Source organism: Anoplopoma fimbria, chromosome 24 (assembly GCF_027596085.1).
Source record: "Anoplopoma fimbria isolate UVic2021 breed Golden Eagle Sablefish chromosome 24, Afim_UVic_2022, whole genome shotgun sequence".
Lineage (NCBI taxonomy): Eukaryota > Metazoa > Chordata > Actinopteri > Perciformes > Anoplopomatidae > Anoplopoma > Anoplopoma fimbria.
The window spans coordinates 1546096-1568351 of record NC_072472.1 but is presented as its reverse complement, the minus strand read 5'-3'; the positions used below and the strand labels follow the sequence as shown (position 1 = coordinate 1568351).

Here is a 22256-nt window from a genome sequence, read left to right as displayed (position 1 = left end):
AAGGGAAAAAATCATAAAAATATGGTTATTATAAAAACAATAAAAAATGTTTTTTTCCTGCTCTCCGTAAAAAAACCATAAGTGTTGGAAAATCTTTTGAATTCACCACAAATCGCTCCCCCCCCCCCCCCACCTCCCCCTTCCCTCCCAACAAACCAAAATAGCTCCGCCAGACGCACAATGTAGGAATGTTATTCAAACCCCTGCTAGACCTTTCAGGACCTTTCAAAACAAAAGCGTGGGTCAGCAGTAATCGTGCCCGGTGCCCAGCAGCACCCAGGGGTTCCTGTTTACACCTCTGCCAACACCACCCTCCAAACTGCTCCCACGGATTCTTGTAACTCCACCTCTGGATCTGTTTTCCAAGGAGTTTTTCTTCCAGTTTTGGAAGGCCGGCCTGTCAGGAAAGAGGTTTTCTCCACAGGATTGTTAAGGTGATGATGATGTTATGCGATGTGATGTTTTCAGGGTGGTTTGTGGCCTTCAGCAGGAGCTTCCAATTGTGATTCAGCAAACTTTGAGTCCCGGTCTACATCATAGACTGTATGTAAGACTGCCGTTTTGAAGCCTTGAGTTCGGCCAATTCGCCGTCGCCATCTTGGAATACGGCCGTGGCCATCTTGGCTTGGCTTTTTGCAACCAATTAAAAGGAAGTTACCGTATTTGGAAGGCGGAGGAGTGACGTAGTGACGATAGAATGAAACAGACCATAAAGCAGGGTAGGCTTTAGGGGCGGGGCTACATTGTGATTGACAGGTCTCTACCTCGTGTTACTTCTGGTTCCAAAAAAAACAAGATGGCGACGGGCCTAATGCATAATTAAACTGTTTTCCACAAACCAATTGGTGACATCACGTTGACTATGTCCACTTCTTATGTACAGACTTAAATCTTGGAGCAACATGCCAGACTTTCAGAATAAGAGCCCAAAGAAAGAGTGTTGTTTCTTTCTGCTTTGTGTACAGTAGGTTGTCTGTGTACATTTCCTGTTCATATTCTGCTGCAGACAACGTGAGAGTGGTTACATTTGCGTTCCTATCAGATCGAAGATGTCCTTAAAGCGGCGGCTGCTGTCCATGTTGTTGTGCTGTGTTTACTGCGTGGCCTCGCTCTTCTGCCTCCACCCGAACCGCAACACCTGCTTCTCCAACGGAGCTCGGTGAGTTAAACATTCACAAACGTTTTGTTACAGAAAAACTGAGTTTTTGTGTTTTTATATGTAGATATTAATACATTAAAAAACTTACTGTAGCATGCATGTAAGTATGCTGTACTTCTCATGCTTTATTAAAAGTTTTACTACAGTGAAAATACACCTGGAAGCCTATCAGAGGGTTCTACAGAGAACCCAACATAAAGGGTTATACCATCTGTGAAAGTTCAACCCAGAATCACCTTTGGTTAACGGTTTCTATCCAGAACCTTTCCCCCTTCTAGGAGTGCTAACAAGAACCCACCCAGGGGGTTCTATCAAGAAACCATTTCCTATTTAAAGGGTGTTCTCTAGAACCCATTTGTATTTCAAGGGTTTCCCCTAGACGTCACCCAGGGGGTTCTCCCAAGAACCATTTTAAATTCCAAGGGTTTCTTCTTGAACCCATCCAGGCTGGTTTACTGAGAACCATTTTATATTTCAAGGATTTTCTCTAGAACCCATCCCCCTGAGAACCATTTCAACAGATTTTCTTCTAGAACCCCCAGTTCTACTGAGAACCCCTTTAATATTCCAATGGTTTCTTCTAGAACCAAACCAGGTGGTTCTACTGAGAACCCATTTATATTTCAAGGGTTTCCAATAGAACCCTGCGTTGTAGGTGTACCCTTTTAACACCCGTGCTTTCAACAATCCTTGAAGAACTCTTCCTTTGGATACAAAATGGTTCTTGATGAAACCCTTAGTCTTTCCAAAGGGTTTTTCAAAGGTTCTTTGTAAGACTAAGGGTTCCTTTAAGAACCATTTTTTCATCCAAAAAAAAAGTTCTCCAGAAGTATAGGGTCCTGGGTAGAACCTCAGCCCTTCAGGGAGAACCCGTCTTACTTCTAAGAGCATACATGTCAGGGGCTTTTATTGTGAAAGGTAAGAACAAAGGAGTGAACCTGATTTGCGCTGCTTTTGTCAAGGTGTGAAATGAGAAATAAAGTTTGCCATCTTGGTGTCGGACTACGAAGCCTCCATGTTGTCTGTTTCTCACGACGTGATTGGTTGATTTGTTTGTTAGCAAACCAGTGCAGAAAATGTATTTCTTCCTTTCTTCCTCTTCCTTTTCGCTGCTCCATCCCTTAGCTCACCCTTCTTCTTAATTTCCCTCTCAGGAATCTGGCGTCGGTCGTCCAGCAGCTTTACCAGCGTGTCATCCGACTGCTGCGCACCACCCTCTGATCCACAGCGCTGCCTGTGTTTACACCAAAAACCTTGGATCTGACCTCCCACTGGGTCTGTTTTTAGCCATGCCCTCCAGTAGTGCATTGAAAGAGAAAGAAGAAGAAGAAGAAGAAGAAGAAGAAGAAGAAGAAGAAGAAGAAGAAGAAGAAGAAGCAACAGAGGAAGAGGAGTGGTGCTACTCCACTCTTGGACTTTGAAGTTTCCACAAACTCCTCTGCATGTGGTTCCAGCTACTGACTATATTTCAGATTAGGAAGCAAAGAGTGTCTGGACTTTTGTTTATACTGACGTAGATTAGCATTGTGGGAGTGAGGTGGAGAGGTGAGTGAGTTGCTGCTTGAAATGTGTGGCAGTATTGTTGTATTTTCATGCAAATCTTCTTCCCTGCAAACGAACATACTAGAGGTCTTAACAGGTCCAACATCTAGGAAATACTCCCCAAAGCCAACATGCATGAATTCATTTTTCTTTTAAATATCTGATATTGTCCGAAAGGGTTTCTCCGTCTAGCTGTCAGAGGCACGTTACCATGGAGACAACACTATCACGAACTGCATCCACTGAAGAAATATCATCTTTCTTTGGAAAAAGCGATTTCAGAGAGATTTCTGGAGATCCAGACAGACGACAATGAAATGAAGGAACACTGTTACAATCATTAAAATACATTCAGTCTACCTTCAGTAGCTAGCGTAATGATGTGCTAACGTACTCTGCTGATGTTAGCATCACCGGTTTTTACATAGAAACCATAGATACGAAGTGGACGTAGTCATCGTGACGTCACCCATTGGTTTTTGGACTGATGTTTTGGAGTCATTCATTTGGAGATCTTGCCGTCGTCCTCTTGGATTTCAGCCGTCGCCATGTTGGTTTTTTTGCAACCAGTGAACAGGAAGTGACCATATTTGGACTGAGGAGGAGTGACGTAGAGACGCCGTATACGTCTCTGGTGTCGACCTGTCAATCAGTGTGTAGCCCCGCCCTAAAGCATCCCCTGCTTTATGGTCTGTTTGACTCTAAATGGAGCATCATTTACTAAATGAACATCATGCTGTATTGAAGAAGACTTGAAACTAGAGATTGAGACCATAAACTCATGTTTACAATGTTTACTGAGGGAATAAATCAAGAGAGAAGTAGAGTCATTTTCTCATAGACTTCTATACAACCAGAGGAGTCGCCCCCTGGTGGACATTTGGGAGAATGCAGCTTTAAGACACTTCTGCATCGGCTTCACTCGGCGGAACCGGAAGTCGTAACAGGTTAGAGGTCAACTGAGGGTTTAAAAGCTATTGGTCTGATTCAGAATTTGTGTTTTTAAATCTAAGAAGAATAAGAAGAAAGGAGGTGAAGGAGTAAAAGCTGATTAGGGAGAAAACTATAAACTGATATATGAAAAGAAATACATCTGTGTGCATAGTTGTGTGGTGACAACTTTTCTTTTTTTTTTTGTTGAGTTATAAATTAACTCTGGGCTATATGACAGTTGTAATTGATTTTACTTTATTACCTACTTCTCACCTTAAGCTGTATTTAAGGACAGCAGGTGTGTCTGAATATTTTCTTTTTATAATATTGGCAGATCCACTCATATATTCAATCAAATAAAACAAAATTTCTTAAAAAGCCTTTGTGTCATTTTTACAGTATCCCCCTATATATATTTATTGTTTAACTACATAATTTCACTAATGCATAAGTATATTTAGTAAAAAAAAAATGTATTTAAAAATATTTACTGTATATTGTGCACCTACCCTCATACATTTAAATTGGGTTGACAAAAAATGTAAAACACCTCTAAATATGATATTATACTGATTTTAATATTATTATTACTCAGTGTTTTTTTATTTTCCATCTTATGTTATGAATTATATTTCATCTTATTTTTATATTTAAACGTGTGCTAATTTTTCATCTTATTTTCCATTATTTATGGCATTTATGTTAATTCTAGGTCTATTTTAATATAATGTTTAGCATGTTATGATGTAATTCTTGTATTATAGGTGTCGTAGGAATACAGTTTAATATTATTATTACTCAGTGTATTTTCCATCTTATGTTATGAATTATATTTATTTTTATATTTAAACGCGTGCTAATTTCTCATCTTATTTTCCATTATTTATGGTATTTGTGTTAATTCTAGGTCTATTTTAATATAATGTTTATGATGTATTTCTTGTATTAAAGATAAGATAAGATAAGATAAGATAAGATAATCCTTTATTAGTCCTGCGGGAAATTTACAGGATTACAGCTAGAGGATAGTGCAAACAAGAGACATAGTAAAAGAAAAACAAGATAAAAAAGTATTATAAATAAGCAATAAAAACAGTAAAGAATCCACAATAACTGAAATATTATCTATACAGACAGAAAACTATTATAACTATATTAAAGGTGTCGTAGGAATACAGTTTAATATTATTATTACTCAGTGTATTTTCCATCTTATGTTATGAATTATATTTATTTTTATTTTTATATGTAATTTTTCATGCTAATTTTTCATCTTATTTAATTTATGTTAATTTTAGGTCTATTTTAATATAATGTTTATGATGTATTTCTTGTATTAAAGATAAGATAAAATAAGATAATCCTTTATTAGTCCCGCAGCGGGGAAATTTACAGGATTACAGCAGCAGAGGTTATAGTGCAAACAAGAGACATAGCAAAAGAAAAACAAGATAAAAAGGTATTATAAATAAGCAATAAAAACAGTAAAGAATCCACAATAACTGAAATATTATATATACAGACAGAAAACTATTATAACTATATTAAAAGGAATACAGTTTAATATTATTATTACTCAGTGTATTTTCCATCTTATGTTATGAATTATATTTATTTTTAAACGCGTGCTAATTTTTCATCTTATTTTCCATTATTTATGGCATTTGTGTTAATTCTAGGTCTATTTTAATATAATGTTTATGATGTATTTCTTGTATTAAAGATAAGATAAGATAAGATAAGATAAGATAAGATAAAATAAGATAAGATAAGATAATCCTTTATTAGTCCTTTTATTAGTCCGGGGAAATTTACAGGATTCCAGCAGTAGAGGTTATAGTGCAAACAAGATAAAAAAGTATTATAAATAAGCAATAAAAACAGTAAAGAATCCACAATAACTGAAATATTATTACTATATTAACTATATTAAAGGTGTCATAGGAATACAGTTTAATATTATTATTATTATTATTATTATTATTTTATTTTGTTCAACAAAGTCACAAACTAAAGAGTGAAAAGGTAGAATAAAGGGAAATAACTGATAAATGGGAGTTAACTGGCTCCAGAAGGTGGCGGTAGTGAGGATGTCCGCTACCGTTTAACGTCAACGAAGAAGAAGAAAAAGGAAAAAAACAGTAGAAGAAGAAGAAGAAGAAGCTGCTTTCTGCTTTATTTGACATTAGCGGAACCTATAAGTTCTCTGCTGGGACTTTACTAAAGTCAGGATATGTGTTAAATCACGGGAAACGGCGTCAAATAGCAGGTGGAGGACTTTAGCGGCTCTACAGGTACGTGACATTCCCGCTGCACGTGACGGGGAGCTAGTTAGCCTAGCTGTTAGCTTAGCATCAGCTAAACCGCAACCATTTATAATTAAATAAAAAAATAAAATAAAGTAGTTTAAATAAAGAGTTATATGTTATCAATGAGTAGCACTTGTTTTTATATAATAATAAATTATAATAACTGTAATTTAATTATCGTGACGCTGCTTCCGTTTCCCGCCTCTTCCGGCGCAGCAGCCAATAGAATCGCTTGAAAATGCGAGTGACAGATCTCGCAGCCAATAGGAGCCCCGCGAGCAGTATGCCGGCGCAACAGCCAATAGAATCGCTTGAAAATGTGAGGGGCAGATCTCGCAGCCAATAGGAGCCAAGCAAGCAGTGTGCCGTCTTTCCCCCCGCAGCAGCCAATAGAATCGCTTGAAAATGTGAGTGACAGACCACGCAGCCAATAGGAGCCCCTGAAGCAGTATGCGTGGTGCTCTGTCTGTCTGCGGCGCAGTCTGCTGGGTGCTGATGCTGAGGATGCCTCGCTGATCTGCAGCATCTCCAGATTTTCAATGTTTCTCGCCATGTTGTCTTGTCTGAGGTCGCAGCACTGCGTTGACCTCTGCCTGGCCGGACTGCTGTTGTTTCTAGCCGGGCTGCAGCAGGTGGAAGCGGCGGCGGCCTCTGCAGAGATGATCCACCTGAACTGGAAGCCGTTCATCTATGGGGGGATGGCCTCGATTGTCGCAGAATTCGGTGAGCCAAAGTGATGCACCACCACATGCAGACCCCAGCCAATCACATGGATTCATTGCATGCCATGGCAGCACATTGTTATATGGAAATAATCTTTTGTATTTGCAGACACAAGAAAATGTTGCGTCTGCATCAGCCGGCTGCAGAAAGCCAACATGCATCCAGCTGATGAGAGCTCAGAGCTCTTTGCTGCACATGATATGCGCTGTGCAGACGTACACAATTCACCAAGTTAGAAACCAGGCAGGTTGTTGGTTTACACCCACACTGCTTATTTAAATAGTTTACAGTTTATACATTTGGGTCACAGAGCTAGGATCAGTTAGTCGATGGATAGACTGATATATATATATATATATATATATGTCACCCAAAGGCAAACAAAGGACATGAAAGAGTGCAGAAAAATAGAATACATTTAATACAAATATAAACAAACACACAATCATTTGTTCAGTTAAAGAGTGCTGCATGATGCATAAGATATATTACCCATTTCTCAAGTTGCAAGGCCAAAAATGTAAAGTTCTACTTGTTGTTTTTTTATATATATATTCATGTTGCATCTCATTTTTCTTGTGTTGCACAAAAAGAGAAATTTGCCTGAATAGCAAATCTTGCAAAAATCGTTTTGGATGTTATGATAATATTCAAGTTGAAAACTGTGTGTACTTAGCAGTATGAATTTGATATTTTATCAATATATGGTGCAAAATATCATCCATACATGACTCCACTAGCTTTATTTCCATTTTTCAGTTGAACTTTTTTATTAGGGTTCTTCATGTTGTTGTTCTTATTCCTATATTTTTAATCCTCAGGGACCTTTCCCATTGACCTGACAAAGACTCGCTTACAGGTCCAGGGTCAGTCCCAGTACACGGAGGTGCGCTACAGAGGCATGTTCCACGCCCTCTACAGGATCGGCCAGGAGGAGGGCATCCGAGCGCTCTACTCCGGGTATGGAAGAGGCTTTTTCTGTGCGAAGTCAAACACTATGTTTAGCGTCCGTTCCGATGCAGGAACTTAAAGCAATTAGGAACTGACTACCTTTCAACCGCAGGGACCAGCGTCTAAATTAAGTTCTGGGGACATTTTACCCCCCCCCATAAAAGGTCCTCGATAGGAGATGTACTTTCTGAAAGTAGAAGAACTTTCAGAGTGGGGTCGGCTTTAATAGTGTACCTCTGCAGAATCTATTTAAATCAAGAATTAAAATCAAATCATGAGACACTAGAAGATTCTCACCTTTACGGTTTTCTTCTTCTATCTTGACACTTTTGATGTGTTAATAGAAGAAATGCTTTATTTCAAGCGTGTTAAACTCAACACATGATGCTCCCGTGCTGATGTGAAACAGCTTGTGCAGTAATAAGCTCTGCACTTAGTGGGTGTTTGAACTGAGACGTTGCTGAATCAAAGCAAGATTTGAAAGAAGCCCAGTGGAACAGGAAATGTGTTCCAGCTTCTCTTTTGACTTTCAAAGCAGCAGCGGCAGCGATCCAAAGGATTTAAGATTCATCTCTGCTTTTGAGTGATAAACAGTGTGCTTGGATTTCAGACTCTTAAATAAGAGTTGATGTTAATGATCATACTTTACTCCTCCTCCTCTCAGGATTTCTCCTGCTCTGTTGAGACAAGCTTCCTACGGGACGATCAAGATAGGAACCTACAACTCTCTGAAGAGGCTGTTTGTGACTCATCCAGAAGGTGAGTGATGTCCTCAAACATCCTGTCTTCTACCTCTCTGTTAACCTCTCCTTTAAAATCTTTCATCTCAAGGCTCTAAATTTACATCCTGAAAACAGAGAAAGAGTTTAAAGAAACCTTTTCGACTATAAGAAACGTGTCTTTTGCTCAGCAGATGGCCAAACAACAAATTACTTGACCAGTTATTCAAAACGAGAGAAAAAGTCTTGTGTTGTTCTGTAGAATTTTAACATTGAAATGGTTGTTTTGTTTTTGAGAGTTTGTCGTGGAAACACTCTGAACGCATCAGCATTAGCTTAGGGATGTATGGCCTAAAATGTATACCACAATATCATTTTGAAGCGTAGGCTGTTACTGTAAATACAACACATCGTCAAAAAACTAATCGGGTATCTCGTATATATTTGCTCCCTTTTTTCTTTTGTGCTGATCCGATCTGTGAATATGATCCATAGGTTTTATGATCGATTGCCCCTCTGATTTAAACATCTTGGCCTGGTGATGTTGGTCTATCCTCATCAGATTTCTGTTCACCTCACATCCACCAAACCAGAGTCGGATGTGTCTTGTCAACCTTTGTTGACCCGTCTGGAAGCAGACTGAGCGTGTGTTAACCCGCCGGCACTAATTTGAAAGCTAAATAAGAGACAAAGAGCCTCCAGGAAGGCAGGAAGGGGGGAAGGGGGGAGAAAGAGAGGCGAGGGGAGAGCGAGAGAGGGAGTCAGGCAGCTGTAAGTGCTCCTGACATCTGACATCGATCACACAATTCTATATATTTGATTGAAATGGAAACAGACAGATCTTCCATCATTTAAGACCCAAAGAGGCAGCATGAAGGCTGTTCTGTGTTAGCTTCAAATCAGCCCAAGCTTAAGATTAAATAAACCTTTTTATCAGTTGTTACAGCAGCACAAAGACAGAAATGGTCAAGATAAATAGAGAAAGTAAAGAATAAATACTTCAAGGTATATAGGAATAACATAAATACAAACACAATGCTGATAAATGGTATGATTAAACAGTGTCACTTAGTGTTTGTCTCTCTTATAATACAGATGTAATATAATGTAGAATGTGATGCAAAAAGCAGTAAAATATCAACATAATAAAGAACAATATGATAAATTCTGACGGCCAACATTTAACATATTTAGATCAGTAATTTATCATGGGATGGAATAGAGCATCAAATATATTAGTTAAATAAAAACAGTATATTATGGGTTTGATATAGTAAGTTTAGTATAATATAAGAGCGTCTGTTATAACTCCCATCTCACACAAACTACGTCACCAACATGGCCGTTAGCTTAGCTTCTTAGCAGGCTAGCTAACCTGGCTACGTTCCAAATTTAACGTTATCTTACCAGATGTTGTTTTGTGTGTCGTCTTTCTAATTGCATATTTTTCACAGTCTTATACTTCAACAGCTTTGTGGCATAATAAGATTTTCTTGACGTGCACAATTATCTTTCAAATTGAAAAACATCATCAAACAAACTCATGCCAAACATTATTTTCCCCCCAAAAAGTCCCATGATGCTTCACTTCGTTATGTCTTTATGGGTTTTTGACTGTTGGTCCGACAAAACAAGACATTTGAAGAAGACGCACAACAAAATGATTAATACACAAAATGATGCACAGATGAATTGCTAAATATTGGTTTGTCGCAGCCCTAATTGAGAGCAGTTGATTGTACATAATTACCACAACAGTGATTTAATTAGCACAGTTTACCGTGAACTAGTTGCTAGTTGTTGTTTTTTCTACTGTGACGTTCACTTCAGTTATCAGACCGATTGGTTTGCATTTACATTTATCAGCCATTTAAGTTTGTGACCACTCCGTCTCCTCTTCTCTTACCTCTCCGTCTGCTTCTTTTATTTGTCATTTCTCTTTTTCCTGTTGGCTGGTTCTTTATTCTCTCTCTCTCTTTCCTTATGCTCCTCTCAATATTTCATGGCCAATCAGTGCACATAAGATAAATAATTTAAATTATGTCAAGGAAGGAGAGCAGAATCGGAGTGATTGATGGGAGTGAAAGAGTGAAGCTTTATGTTTCTTCTTCTTCTGTGGTTTTTTCTTAAAGGAGTAGTTCTACATTTTTTGTAAATATGGTCCTTTGCTTGAGATGAGGAGTTGATTTGAATCTCACTTCTGTGAATTAAGTGTGAGGCTGAGTCGAGATCAGAGGCCAGCTCTGTCCCAACAACAATCTCAAAATCACTCCCTTTCATATCTTTGATTTGTTTTTTACAAAAAGATGCGTTCAAGCTCTGTTCAGTAAAAATGAGAATATGGTGCAGGTAAATGTTTTTACTGTATAGAGACCCGAATTGTCTGTTTTTGTCAACTTTTTTTCCCCAGGACAACATTACGTTAAAAACTAAAATCAGGTTCATGCAACAAAAAACACTTCTTTTAGTTTTTGGAAAGACATCAAAGTTTTGCTTAAAACAACTACGTACAGTACGTTTAACATCAACTCTGGTTCACGTCATGAGGTGAATGTTGGACCCAACAACCTTCCCTCCTGCCCAACAGTAGTCGTATTTTCTGTTTTATACAGTTTGTCAATAATAAAGCTCCTAATTGATCTTTCTTCCTGAACACAAATCAATAAATTGGATTTGGTGTGTTTTTGGGAAGAACCTTGACGTGGATCCTCAGAGATTAATGAGAACAAACAATAACAAAGTGTGTGTTGAAGTACATGATATTTATTGTTTTGTTTTTGTTTGAGAGTCCTGGATGTTCACCGGTTCTGCTATCAACGACTAAATATCCGTCTCTGTGGCGTCGCTTCTCATTAAACTGGAAGCTCCTTCTGTTTCTCTTCTGCATGGACCGTAGTGAGTCAGCACCAGTGAATCAGGGCAGATGTCTGTGTACTTATTGAACGTTATTGATTCTGAATCAAATGTGAAAAGTAGATCAGGGAGGGTTGAAGGAAAGGGAGCGAGGAGGGAATCTAATCAGGGGAAGAAGGGGTTTAGTTACCAAGGCTCAACTGCATCTTTTTAAATGTTTGTTTCTCCAAAAAACAAAGCGCTCTTTCTTCATTTTTCTGTTGAATGTTCTGCTGCACGATGTTTTCTTTCAGCATCGACATTCTGTTCTGCACAACAGTCACATTGCAGGACGTGGGATGTTTTTTTTGCTGCATGACAAATGATGCCTCTCTGAAACTCTGTTCTTAACGGGAACCGGTTCCAAATGAGTAAAACCCGAAAGTATTGATGTGGTCTGGAGTTAACGGTTCTTTAGAGGCTCTGGAGGGAGATGTCCTCGTCTCAAACGTCCTCTCTCTGTCTCTTTGTCTTTGTCTTTACTCTGACAAACATCACGGCAGAGAAAACACAAAATGACAAACAATCAAATCAAAAACAACAGATGAGAGTATCGCTAAGAGTACTAGTATGTGTAAAGTCCTAACAATACACCTCAATAGAGGAATGTAAGCTGCTTTATTATGTGTTAAATACTTTTACTAAATCATCTAATCTGCCTTTTTGATTCACTTTATGACCATTTTTGTTTGCAAGGTAAACCTTTTGAATCTTAATAATTAGAATAAATGTAAAATGTCTTTTTTAGCGGGTTGAAAATGACACTTTATAGGAACTGATTGTGTTTTTAAATCTGAACATTGGCTGCTTTTGGTTTCTTTAATTAATATTTCTTGTCTCGTTCATTCCAGATGAGACGATGGTCATCAACGTCTTCTGCGGCGTCGTGTCCGGAGTCCTGTCCTCTTCTCTGGCGAACCCCACCGACGTCCTCAAGGTGATCAATGACGCCGGGGACAAGGCTCAGACTGCAATATCTGTAGTTACTAATATATATATCAATCAATATCAAGAACCTCTGCTAGAATATTCCTTCTTGATCACATAATGTTCTATTCCTGGGTATCAGGCTCTGCATCACATGGTATAAATATTACTCCCTGTTTAGTCTCAAGTCTTCATTGGAGACCCGCTCTACCCCTGAGCCACAGCCGCCCGCAAATATTTATGAACAAGTCTCGACCCAAAAAGGGAATTTGTACTGCTGTCAATCACATCAGATTGTCTCAACTAAGATCAGGAATCAAACTGTTAAAATCACCTGTGAAATGTAGGAAAAAGAGGTCTAACCCTGAATATATTCATTGCTGTTTTATATTACTATTGTACTGTTTTAAACATGTCAATTAATTCATGTTTTTCTTTAAACTTCTCCTACCATGAACACAAAATGCTCACAGGTTTTACATTTCATGTGTGTTCTTTAAGAGGTTTAAAATGTAACTCATTTAAAATGAGTGGATGATTTACTACTCATAATATTAAGTCATTGACAAAGAACATGTGTTGATTACATCCTCGAATGTTTTATGTATTTTAAAATCCTTAAACTTGAGTTCAGACGCTCTGTTGTATTAACAATGTTTGACCTTCTTCTTGTTGTTGTTTGTTTCTGTCCCAGATCAGAATGCAGGCTCAGGGCAGTTTGCTCCAAGGCAGCATGATGTCCAACTTCATGAACATCTACCAGACTGAAGGAACCAGAGGGCTGTGGAGAGTGAGTGCTGCTTTACCTTCTATAGTGCTGTATGTATGTATGTATGTATGTATGTATGTATGTATGTATGTATGTATGTGTATGTATGTATGTATGTATGTATGTATGTATGTATGTACGAGTGGTGGATACTGTGTTCATTTTGTCTTGGTTCTGTCTCTATTGTCTTTATTTGTTTATCTGTTTTTTTAGTCAACTGAAACTTGACTAAAAGTTGTTGTTTTTTTTGTTTTTTTTTGTTTCATCTTATCAAAGAAAAACGGGAAATATTTTGGTTTAAGCCGATGAAAACTGTTTACGTGATCACATTATATTAAACCGTAAAAACAAATAACTGTCATTTTAGTTATTTTACACAAGATTTTATCTGATAATAATCAGATGAAAAACAGGTTGAATGATTATTAATGCACAAAGTGTGTCTGGTCTAGTTGGTCATTGCTTTCTATCTTATAAATAATGAATCCTTTTTTATATATATAAATAATTTAAGTATTTTTATATTTTTAATACCTTTTGTACTTTTACGAAGATTTTAAATGTAGATATTTTACTTGTAGGCCTAACAGAGTATTTTTACACCGGTGGTATCATTACTTTTACTTAATTAAAAGATCTGAGTACTTCTTCTACCACGCCGCTCTAGTAAACAATTTGATCATTAACACGTTGGTTGTTTTGATATGAATGGTGATGACATAACAATAAAGTCACACACTCTGACAAGCATTGGTAACGAGACGGGGTCCGTGTTTCCTAAAGGGGTCGGTTGGTTTGCCGAAACTGTTAACAGTGCGTCTGTTTGTTGCCTTTCTTGGAGGAAATACAGAGAAATTGATTCAGGACATGTTTAGCTTAGCTTAGCACAAAGACTGGAGGCGGGGGGAAACTGCTAGCGCCATTAAAAAAAGGAAGATTCCACCTTTCAACACATCCGAAGTTATCTCGATCACATGGATTCTTGTTTTCTAGTTGTTTGAGCTTTTTTTTGTTTTTGTCTTCCTCCTCCTCAGGGTGTCATCCCCACAGCGCAGCGAGCGGCCATTGTCGTCGGGGTGGAACTTCCTGTCTATGACATAACGAAGAAGCACCTCCTTCGCTCAGGCGCCATGGGAGACACTATTTTGACACATTTTATGTAAGTTTAAACTCTGTTTTTTTTAGATCAGGGATGGTTTTCCTTTATGATCATATTTCTCTTCAGTTAAGCAGAGATTAAAACTGCGCTTTTTGACTTTTGAATGAAACTTTTGAATTTGTTTCATACAGTTCTAGTTTCACGTGTGGCCTGGCGGGGGCGCTGGCCTCCAACCCCGTGGACGTGGTCCGGACCCGTATGATGAACCAGCGAGTCTCGTCGGGAGCACCCATGTATAAAGGAACGATGGACGGACTGATGCAGACGTGGAAGAACGAGGGCTTCTTCGCTCTCTATAAGGGATTCTGGCCCAACTGGCTGAGGCTGGGGCCTTGGAACATCATCGTATCCTTTTACAACAGACTTCTGATCGCTTCTAGATCTTTAAAACATTGAGGAATTACATTAAAATAAATTAAATCGTATCTAATCTATCCAGATATACTGTACAACAGACTTTTAATACTATTTTGCTGTGTCTACATAGACTGAATAGTTTGAATAGGTTTCTTCATATCGTTTCATATTTCTGCATGTCTAGTCATTCTGTTTTAAACCCAGTATTTCTGCACAGTGTCAGATAAAGATCAGGCTACATTATTTTAGTAGCATTGTACTCTTTGTAGGATACGTTTCCAGAGGTGGTGAAGTAGGATTGTGATCCCAACGTTTCCAATGACTTCAGAAGTCAAAAAGACAAATATCATAATTTCAAAAAAATTCCAACATGTTTCTATCTATCAAAATATTCTGTTTCAATCCATATTTGTTGGCGTTTAGCTTTTCAAAAACAACATTTTCAGTGCAGTCAGTCGTCGCAGCAATCTAATAGCACCATAAATATGACATTTCTACAACCACAAAAACTAAAATCTACATCCAAACCTCAAAATGCCGACCATCATCTGTATGTGAAAATACACTGACTGTGATAAATACCTCATACAACCCCATTTCAAACACCGAAATGATCCCTTTAAGCCATAGGCCTGGTATAATAATAATAATAATATATATATATATATATATATAAGTTGTGTTTCATTTCGATTGTCCCTTATACGTATAGAGCTTTTATTTTGTAACTAAAATGTTGAAGTTATTGCTAAACAAACATGGGAACAATACACTAGTAGTGTTGTTTTGGTGGCGTTAAAGCGTTGTCTTTTAGAAACCTTCAAACCTCCATAAAAGGTACCGTTCTACTGGACCTGGTCCATCAGTCTAGACAGAGTCCACAGTTCAGCACCACGGACAGCGATGATGTCATCACAGCATTAATCCAAAGTAAGTCAACCGTATAAGTCAAAATGAACTACAAAACAACAGAGGAAAAGTTATGAAGTAGTTTAGTTATGAAGAATATCACCTACAATGTATGACCAATGTCTAGCTGACCAATCGGATTGCCTGGTTGGAACCTAAAGGTCAGAGTTGAAGTCTGGTTCTCCTGTTGTCATATGACCCGTGAAGCTTTTCCTCAACCCACATCGCAGTTCTTCATCACCTTCGAGCAGCTGAAGAAGCTCCCGTTTTAAGCGGAGCAGGAAGTGGGACTTCACTGGTCTGTTGTGTTGGGCGTCAGACGGGTGTGAGCACGGCAGCACCTGGAGCTCATTCACACCTTCAAAGTCAAACCAATGATGCGACACTATAATAAGTCATCTGCCCCATGCTCATCCAAATCGTACGTTTCTCAAATCATTTGTTTTCTTTGCTGTGTGTTTTTTATTTATTGTCACTGGTTGTGTTTTCCGTACTGTCGCTATGGTGACCGCTCTCACCATCAGCCTGCTCCGACACTCCACCAGGCAGCTAAATGTTCCCGTTGTAGCAGAAGACTGAAAGCTGAGAGTTTACCAACCGTGGATTTGGTGACCTTCGGCCTCTTTATTTTTAATTTTTTTTTTAACTGACACTTGTGATTGTTCGTCGACAGATCTGGAAAAAAAACTGGAAAAATGAATTTCCTTATAAGCGTCACAGAGTTCACAGTTTTACAAAGTTAATAACGTGAAATTGTAAAGTGAATGACGTTTAGCAACCCAATATTTTGAATCCGTAGGTACCGCATCAGTCAGATTAAACATGAGAGAGGCGACAAATTGACTGTTACAGGAAGTTACTGAACCAAGAGAACAGAATTAAGACATTGACAAAAAGAAGGAGGAGTTACAGTTAATCTCTGTAAGGAAAATGTACGACGGCTGGAAGAGAGGGCGGTAAAAAAACTGAATTTCTGTGATTAAAGTTTTAAATTATGAGAAAAAACTGCAATTATAAGGGTCCCAAATTCCACCGTCGTCTGAATTTTCATTGTTTTTTCTCGTAAATTATGATCTCCGAGAGTTTATTTTTTTTGGTAAATTTGTGACTTTAATCTCAGAGAATATTTTATTATTTTGCTCGTAAATTTGCGATAGATCTTGCAAATGTTTGATTTAATAATCTCTGAGAATATTTAATTGTTTTCTTGTAAATTTGTGATTTTCTTTCTCGGAAATATACCACTTTAATCTCAGAGAATAATCCGATTTTTTTTTTTTCTGGTAAATTTGTAATTTAAATCTTGGAGACTATCAGTTTATTTTCTTATTAATTTACATAAATCATTGAATTTTTTTTTTTAAGAATATTCCCCCTCCTCCCACAGCTCTGTAATTATTATTCTTTTAACCTACAAAGGCCCAAATACGCAGTTGACACTCAAAAATGACACTCAGCGATATGTTGTGATCTTTTGTATATCAAAGTGTAACGACAAAGGTGCCTCTAAAATTCAGTTTTAATCTTGAAATGGATCAGTTGCCAGAAAATGACTCAACACTTTGTGTGTTTGGTTCTATTTATGATTTGTTAGGATAATCAAATTCAGACACATTGGAAAACAAACTCTGAACATCTGGGATCTTAAAGAGCCGCTGAAGTTTTACTTGAAAGAAGCAGAAATCTGGACCAAAGCTTTCAATGAGCCTTTTATTCATTCACAACAAAAAGGTGTCTTTTCTCTCCTTTGTTTTTATTTTTAAGGAGATATTCAGTCCAGATGAATCACTCCTAATGAAGCTGTTTTACATTTATTTTTCAGTTTATTTTCTTCAACTCCAGTCTGCAGCATTGGAAGCTAATTTCATTTTGGACCCACGAGACATCGATCCAGTACATAATGTAGAAATGACTGTACAGTTATGTCGTATATTCTTACTGTGGTTTGAGGTGAAGGCACGACTAGAAAAGACGCAACTGATGTGAACAGAAACGTTCAAAAGAGGTTTAATTAAGATAAGTCTTCACGATGTTATGATTGATAACATACCGTAAATTACGTAAATCAAACGAAATTTAAGGAAGTTATATTTCACATTTTTTATGTGAATAAGTAAGCGATAGTTTAACACTGATCATAACACATGCTATGTAGAATTTTGCTCATATTTATTTTGCTTGACTTGAACACAGCAGAGTGACCTCACTCTTCATCCACCAGCATCACCAAACCTCTTAATGCTTTATTTAAGTGTTTCAGTCGTTCCGTTTGTTTTAAAAAGGTTTTTATTTGTTGGCTTTTGTTTATCCTTTTTTTAGGTTATATACGAATGTCCTAGAATAACCTTTAGACTGAGACAAGTCCTCTTTCTTCTCTTGTAACTGCACAAACATGCTGGATTATATAACTCGTATATATTTTAATCTAACGCTTCAACAGCATGTGACCTGCTGGAGGACTCGTTGCTGTTTCCTGCTTTTGTGCAGCTCGGCTAAATCTTGTTCATATTTTGTATTTATTATCTCCTAGTTTGTTTTCATCTATAAAGAGACACTCGACAGGTTTTGCCTAAAAACTCACATAAATCTGCAGCTACAGGAATCTCACAAACTGACCTTTTTCTTTTTTTTATGTACCGTGACTGCAGAATCCAGAATCAAACCGATTTGTAAACGCCATCTCCAGTCACCAAAATATGTATTTGGTCATCTGAAAATGTTTGTGCTCGAGGTTTTTTTGTTGGAAGTTGTGTGCGTCAAAAAGGGTTTCCCCACTTTTGCAGCCGTTAAACCTGCACAAAAAAGACCAGAAAAAAAGATTCTCAAATGCACCTTTCACCGTCCCGGTGCTCCTCTGGTATTTGCACGTTTTCAAATAAGTTTGTAGCATTTAAAAAAAAACAACTTTTGATGCCAATGATCCTTATTGCAAAAACAGACCAATTCACAAAGATCAGTGTTGAGCTGTGGACAGACTTGAGACTGTTCTTGCAGTTCTCAATATTGAAGTTGAAATTTAAAAAGCTGCTCCAAAATGATAGATGTGAATTAATCTGAGCCAGTTAAACCGTCTGTTAACATTTCTATATTAATAGACTTCTATTTACATCTATTCCAGACTAACATGGACACATTTGACAACTTTAACCTGCTGAGATCAGTTCAGCCAGGTTTGAGAAATCTTGACAGTTTTTCTGACGTTTTTAGTGAAACGATTTAAACTTAGATTATAGTTGAAAAGAGGCCGAACATGACTATACCACGCTGCTTTAACTTTATTTAAGATAAGTCTTAAAGAGACTTTGATTCATAACATACAATGAGCTCTCTAAACCAAATGCATTTTAAATAACTTTTAATTCTTCATGTGAATCCATAAATGAAAGCTTAGTTCTCTGTCTCATCAACTGTCCGGCCTCTAAAACGTCCAGAAGGATCTCCGTCTCTGCTCGTCCCTGTTTGTGTTGTAAAAGTTGTCGTATTTTGGCATTTTAGAACCATATATTATGTTTGCAGAGTTATCTATTTTTTTTATTATTATTTTATAGAGTTCTGCTTTTCATGTTGTTTTGATTTGACCTGAGAATAAGTTATTTATTTGAGCTACGTGAACCTACAGTTAAGTGGATGTATTTAGTCCTTCCACTGGCATGTTTTTTTTTAGATTGTAAACTTTTTACAAAGTGCTCAGAGTCGACCACATTAAAGGAATACTTCACCTGTATAATTACTTTCTGTATATGAATTACTCGCCTCGTGTTAACTTGAATTTGTAAAGAAAGCCTTTCTCTTATGACTCCACGTTGAACAAGAATCAAAAAACAGAGAAAAGTCTTGATGAATAGAAGTAAAACTAAATCAAAACACAAGTTTATTAACTCTCACACAACTCGTGCAGAATAATCAGTCTCATTTCAACACCTGCATCTTCACAAAAACATCTCTATTTAAAACACTTGAGCGGAAACTGAAGTGTTTTAATTAGTGATGTTTTCGTGAACATGCATGTGTTTAAGCGCGGCCCCCATTTACTTCCATCTATCGCCTCAGTATTTGTTTACGCTCCGCAAACCATGTGACTAAAAACAAAGTATTCTTAAAGTATTCGAGGTGACACAAGGTGAGTCATTAACATACAAATGGTCATTTTATAGCTGCAACATTGAACATTTTTCATTTAAATAAATGTTTAAGTCACTATAACAGTGTGAACACACAAAAAACTGAACTGTGCACACAATTCTGTAAAACTCATGTATCAGAAAAAAAACTCCATTGTTTTCACTCCAATAGAAATTCTAAATCAACCAATTCAATCTAAGGATTGCCACTTTAAGGTTGATAAGAGATATTTGAAAGGTATCAAAAGCAGATTTGTAATAACCAGATGAAGAGAAGAGTCCGTGGCATATAAAATGGTGTCATCTGCATATTGTTTTTTAGGGCGGCAGATGAAATCGTTTACATTTGGTGAATTAAAGAGAACCAAGACTAAAGCCTTGTGGTACATCTAAACTAACATTTGCTCCATTGTATACACACAGAAATAGAACTAATGGAACATTTTTTTTGTTTTCACTCAAACAGAAATTCAAAATGTACCCGGACTGAAATCTTAAGGTTTGCAACTTTAAGGATAAAGTATTTCCTTCAGCACCTTTTCACTTATTTACCAAATAATTAATTCCCTTCCCATTATTTAATGTTCACAGAGAACACTTTGAGCTCCATTTAAGAGTCTCTAGTTTAACATTCCCAGTCTGTTTCACTGCGTCACTGATGCGAGTTTGCTCAGTAGAAAGCTCCAGAAAAGGCCAGAAAGTGGAACCTTGAGTGACGTTTGTTTTTGAGAGCCTAATAAAGGAAATAAATCCACAAAATTGCTCTGTGGCCTAAATGATAGAACACACTTTCTTGTTTTAATAAAAGAAAACCTGTTTTTGTATAAAAAGAGGAGCATGATGTTATTTGATAAACTGAAGGCGATTGTAAAGCACTTTATCTTTAGGAAGGAGAGCTTATGATTGATCGTGAGACGGGAAATAGTTCCGTAATGTGTCACGTAATCAGGTTTTTTAGATCTGTTGATGCTTTTCTGTTGTTTAATAGTAGTTGTAGTATAGATAATCAGAATATTATTTTCCTTTCTGTGCCTGAATCAAGTTGGTTTGTTTTTAGTCTCACGTTGAACAAAACAGATTTTTTGTTTCACTGATTGAATCAAAACGATATTGTCTTATTGATTTAGTATCGGCATCATTCCTCCAGATCTTATTCGGAAGTTTTGCAATATTTCTCTTGACGTTTTAGTTTAAATGTTTATAAATGAATCCTTATATTAGGTTGTACGTTTTTAAAGTTGTTAATGTCCCACTTTTATAAAGAAGCTTCAGTCAAAAAAGTTTCTTTATTCTGATTTTTAAACACTTTTTTTTATTTGTGTGGTAGTCTGACAGGAGAGAACGATATAATATAAAATTGTACATTTTCTCCTGACGTTTTTGCACTTTGGTGTGTGTTTGCTGTCTATAATCTTCACGCTTGATGATTTTATGGTGGAACTTTTCAGTGGGGAGTGTTTTTAAGTTTTTATCTTTGGGTTTGGCTTTGTATCAATTCAATGTTAACTCAAATAAAATATATGCTGTGATTGTTTCTGTATCAGTTTGTGTCTTCTTGCTCATCTGTTTTAGTGACAATCAACTTTAGAAATAACTTTTAAGTACTTTTTCCCCCCATGTTTTTGTGTTTGAAAGGTCCAGAATTGAGGGGAAATAACAGACTGTTAAACATTGGGGTGTTTTTCTTTCTTGCAATAAATTCCCACGTCAATTTTTTTGCACATAGCGTTTGTTTTTGTCATGAGTCCTTTTGCACACAATGCAAATATTACACAGCTATGAAGCATCATATCTTTCTGAATAAGGTTGGTTTTCTGAGCAGCTACAAAACTTAAATTCACTTTCACTAACAGGCAACTCAACAAAAGGGTTTACAATATGTTTCCATTATTAAATATGTATGTCTGTATTTATTATGGATGGTCCAGCAGCCGACGTTGATCTGGCACGTTTAAATTACGGACAGCGAGAGGACCTGGAGGGAATTTCTTCAAATTTTAGCACAAAAGACCACCTGGACTCAAGGATGAACTGATTAGAATTTGGGTGTCAAAGGTTTTGGCCATAACTCAAGAAGAAATGTGCAAATTTTAAAAGATGAAGTGAAGAATTGTGTCAAAAATAGATCTTTTACATTAAACAGCACAGTTTCAACCACAAAGAAATCTTTGGTTAACTCATACGTGGAACAGAACAGGGTCGTGATTAAATATCATTTATTTGTCCACAGTGAAGTTTTACTTCAAACAATACGAGCTTCGTTCGTGTCGTCCGTTTGGGAGTCGGAGCTCCCGACGAAGGGCTTCGCGAAAGCTTTGCCCACAGATGAGAAGAACCTGGCAACGGCGTTCTTCTTTGTTGGAGCCGGCGCCGTCAGGTGGTTCTTCAAGGTCTGGATTATAAGGTCTTCTGTGGCGGGATCCTGTAACGCCACGGCCTTCAGCAGCAGCTTTGCAGAGCCAAACCGCCGACTCAGGTGTCCGAACAGAGCCTTGTAGGTCTTCTCCACGGTCCGACGGTCCAAGCTGATGGCGAAGTCGGCGGACTTGATCTCTCTCAGCGCCTCGTCTCTCAGTTTCTTGACGATGGCGTTGAAATCTGCTTGGGGCAGTGATGTCCGGGCCTTCTTTGCAGTCCGGAGTAGTAACCCCGCGAGCAGCAGGAGGACGAGTCTGTGCTTCGTGTCGTCAAGATCGGACAACGTGGTCGACTCAGAACTGCAGGCGTCGTTTGGACTACTTGGTTCGGTAGAAGTCGTTTCAATTGACGCCGAGGGGATCGAGTCC

The 22256-nt window shown here is 37.6% G+C and overlaps 1 protein-coding gene across 2 annotated transcripts; it reads left to right on the top strand.

The window, feature by feature from the left end:
• The first annotated feature begins 5764 nt into the window (after positions 1–5764).
• On the top strand, positions 5765–21168 carry slc25a14 (solute carrier family 25 member 14). Of its 2 annotated transcripts, XR_008532407.1 has the most exons (10): positions 5765–5928; positions 6512–6666; positions 7488–7626; positions 8282–8376; positions 12080–12165; positions 12850–12945; positions 13959–14083; positions 14215–14428; positions 15580–15770; positions 17172–21168. XR_008532407.1 is itself a non-coding variant. In XM_054626466.1 (9 exons), the coding sequence occupies exons 2-9, from the start codon at positions 6603–6605 to the stop codon at positions 15619–15621; spliced, it is 861 nt and encodes a 286-aa protein (XP_054482441.1). In that variant the 5' UTR covers positions 5765–5928; positions 6512–6602; the 3' UTR covers positions 15622–16298. The 2 variants fall into 2 exon arrangements, 1 of the variants encoding a protein (XP_054482441.1); XM_054626466.1 differs by lacking the exon at positions 17172–21168 and having other exon boundaries at positions 15580–16298.
• Positions 21169–22256: the final 1088 nt, after the last annotated feature.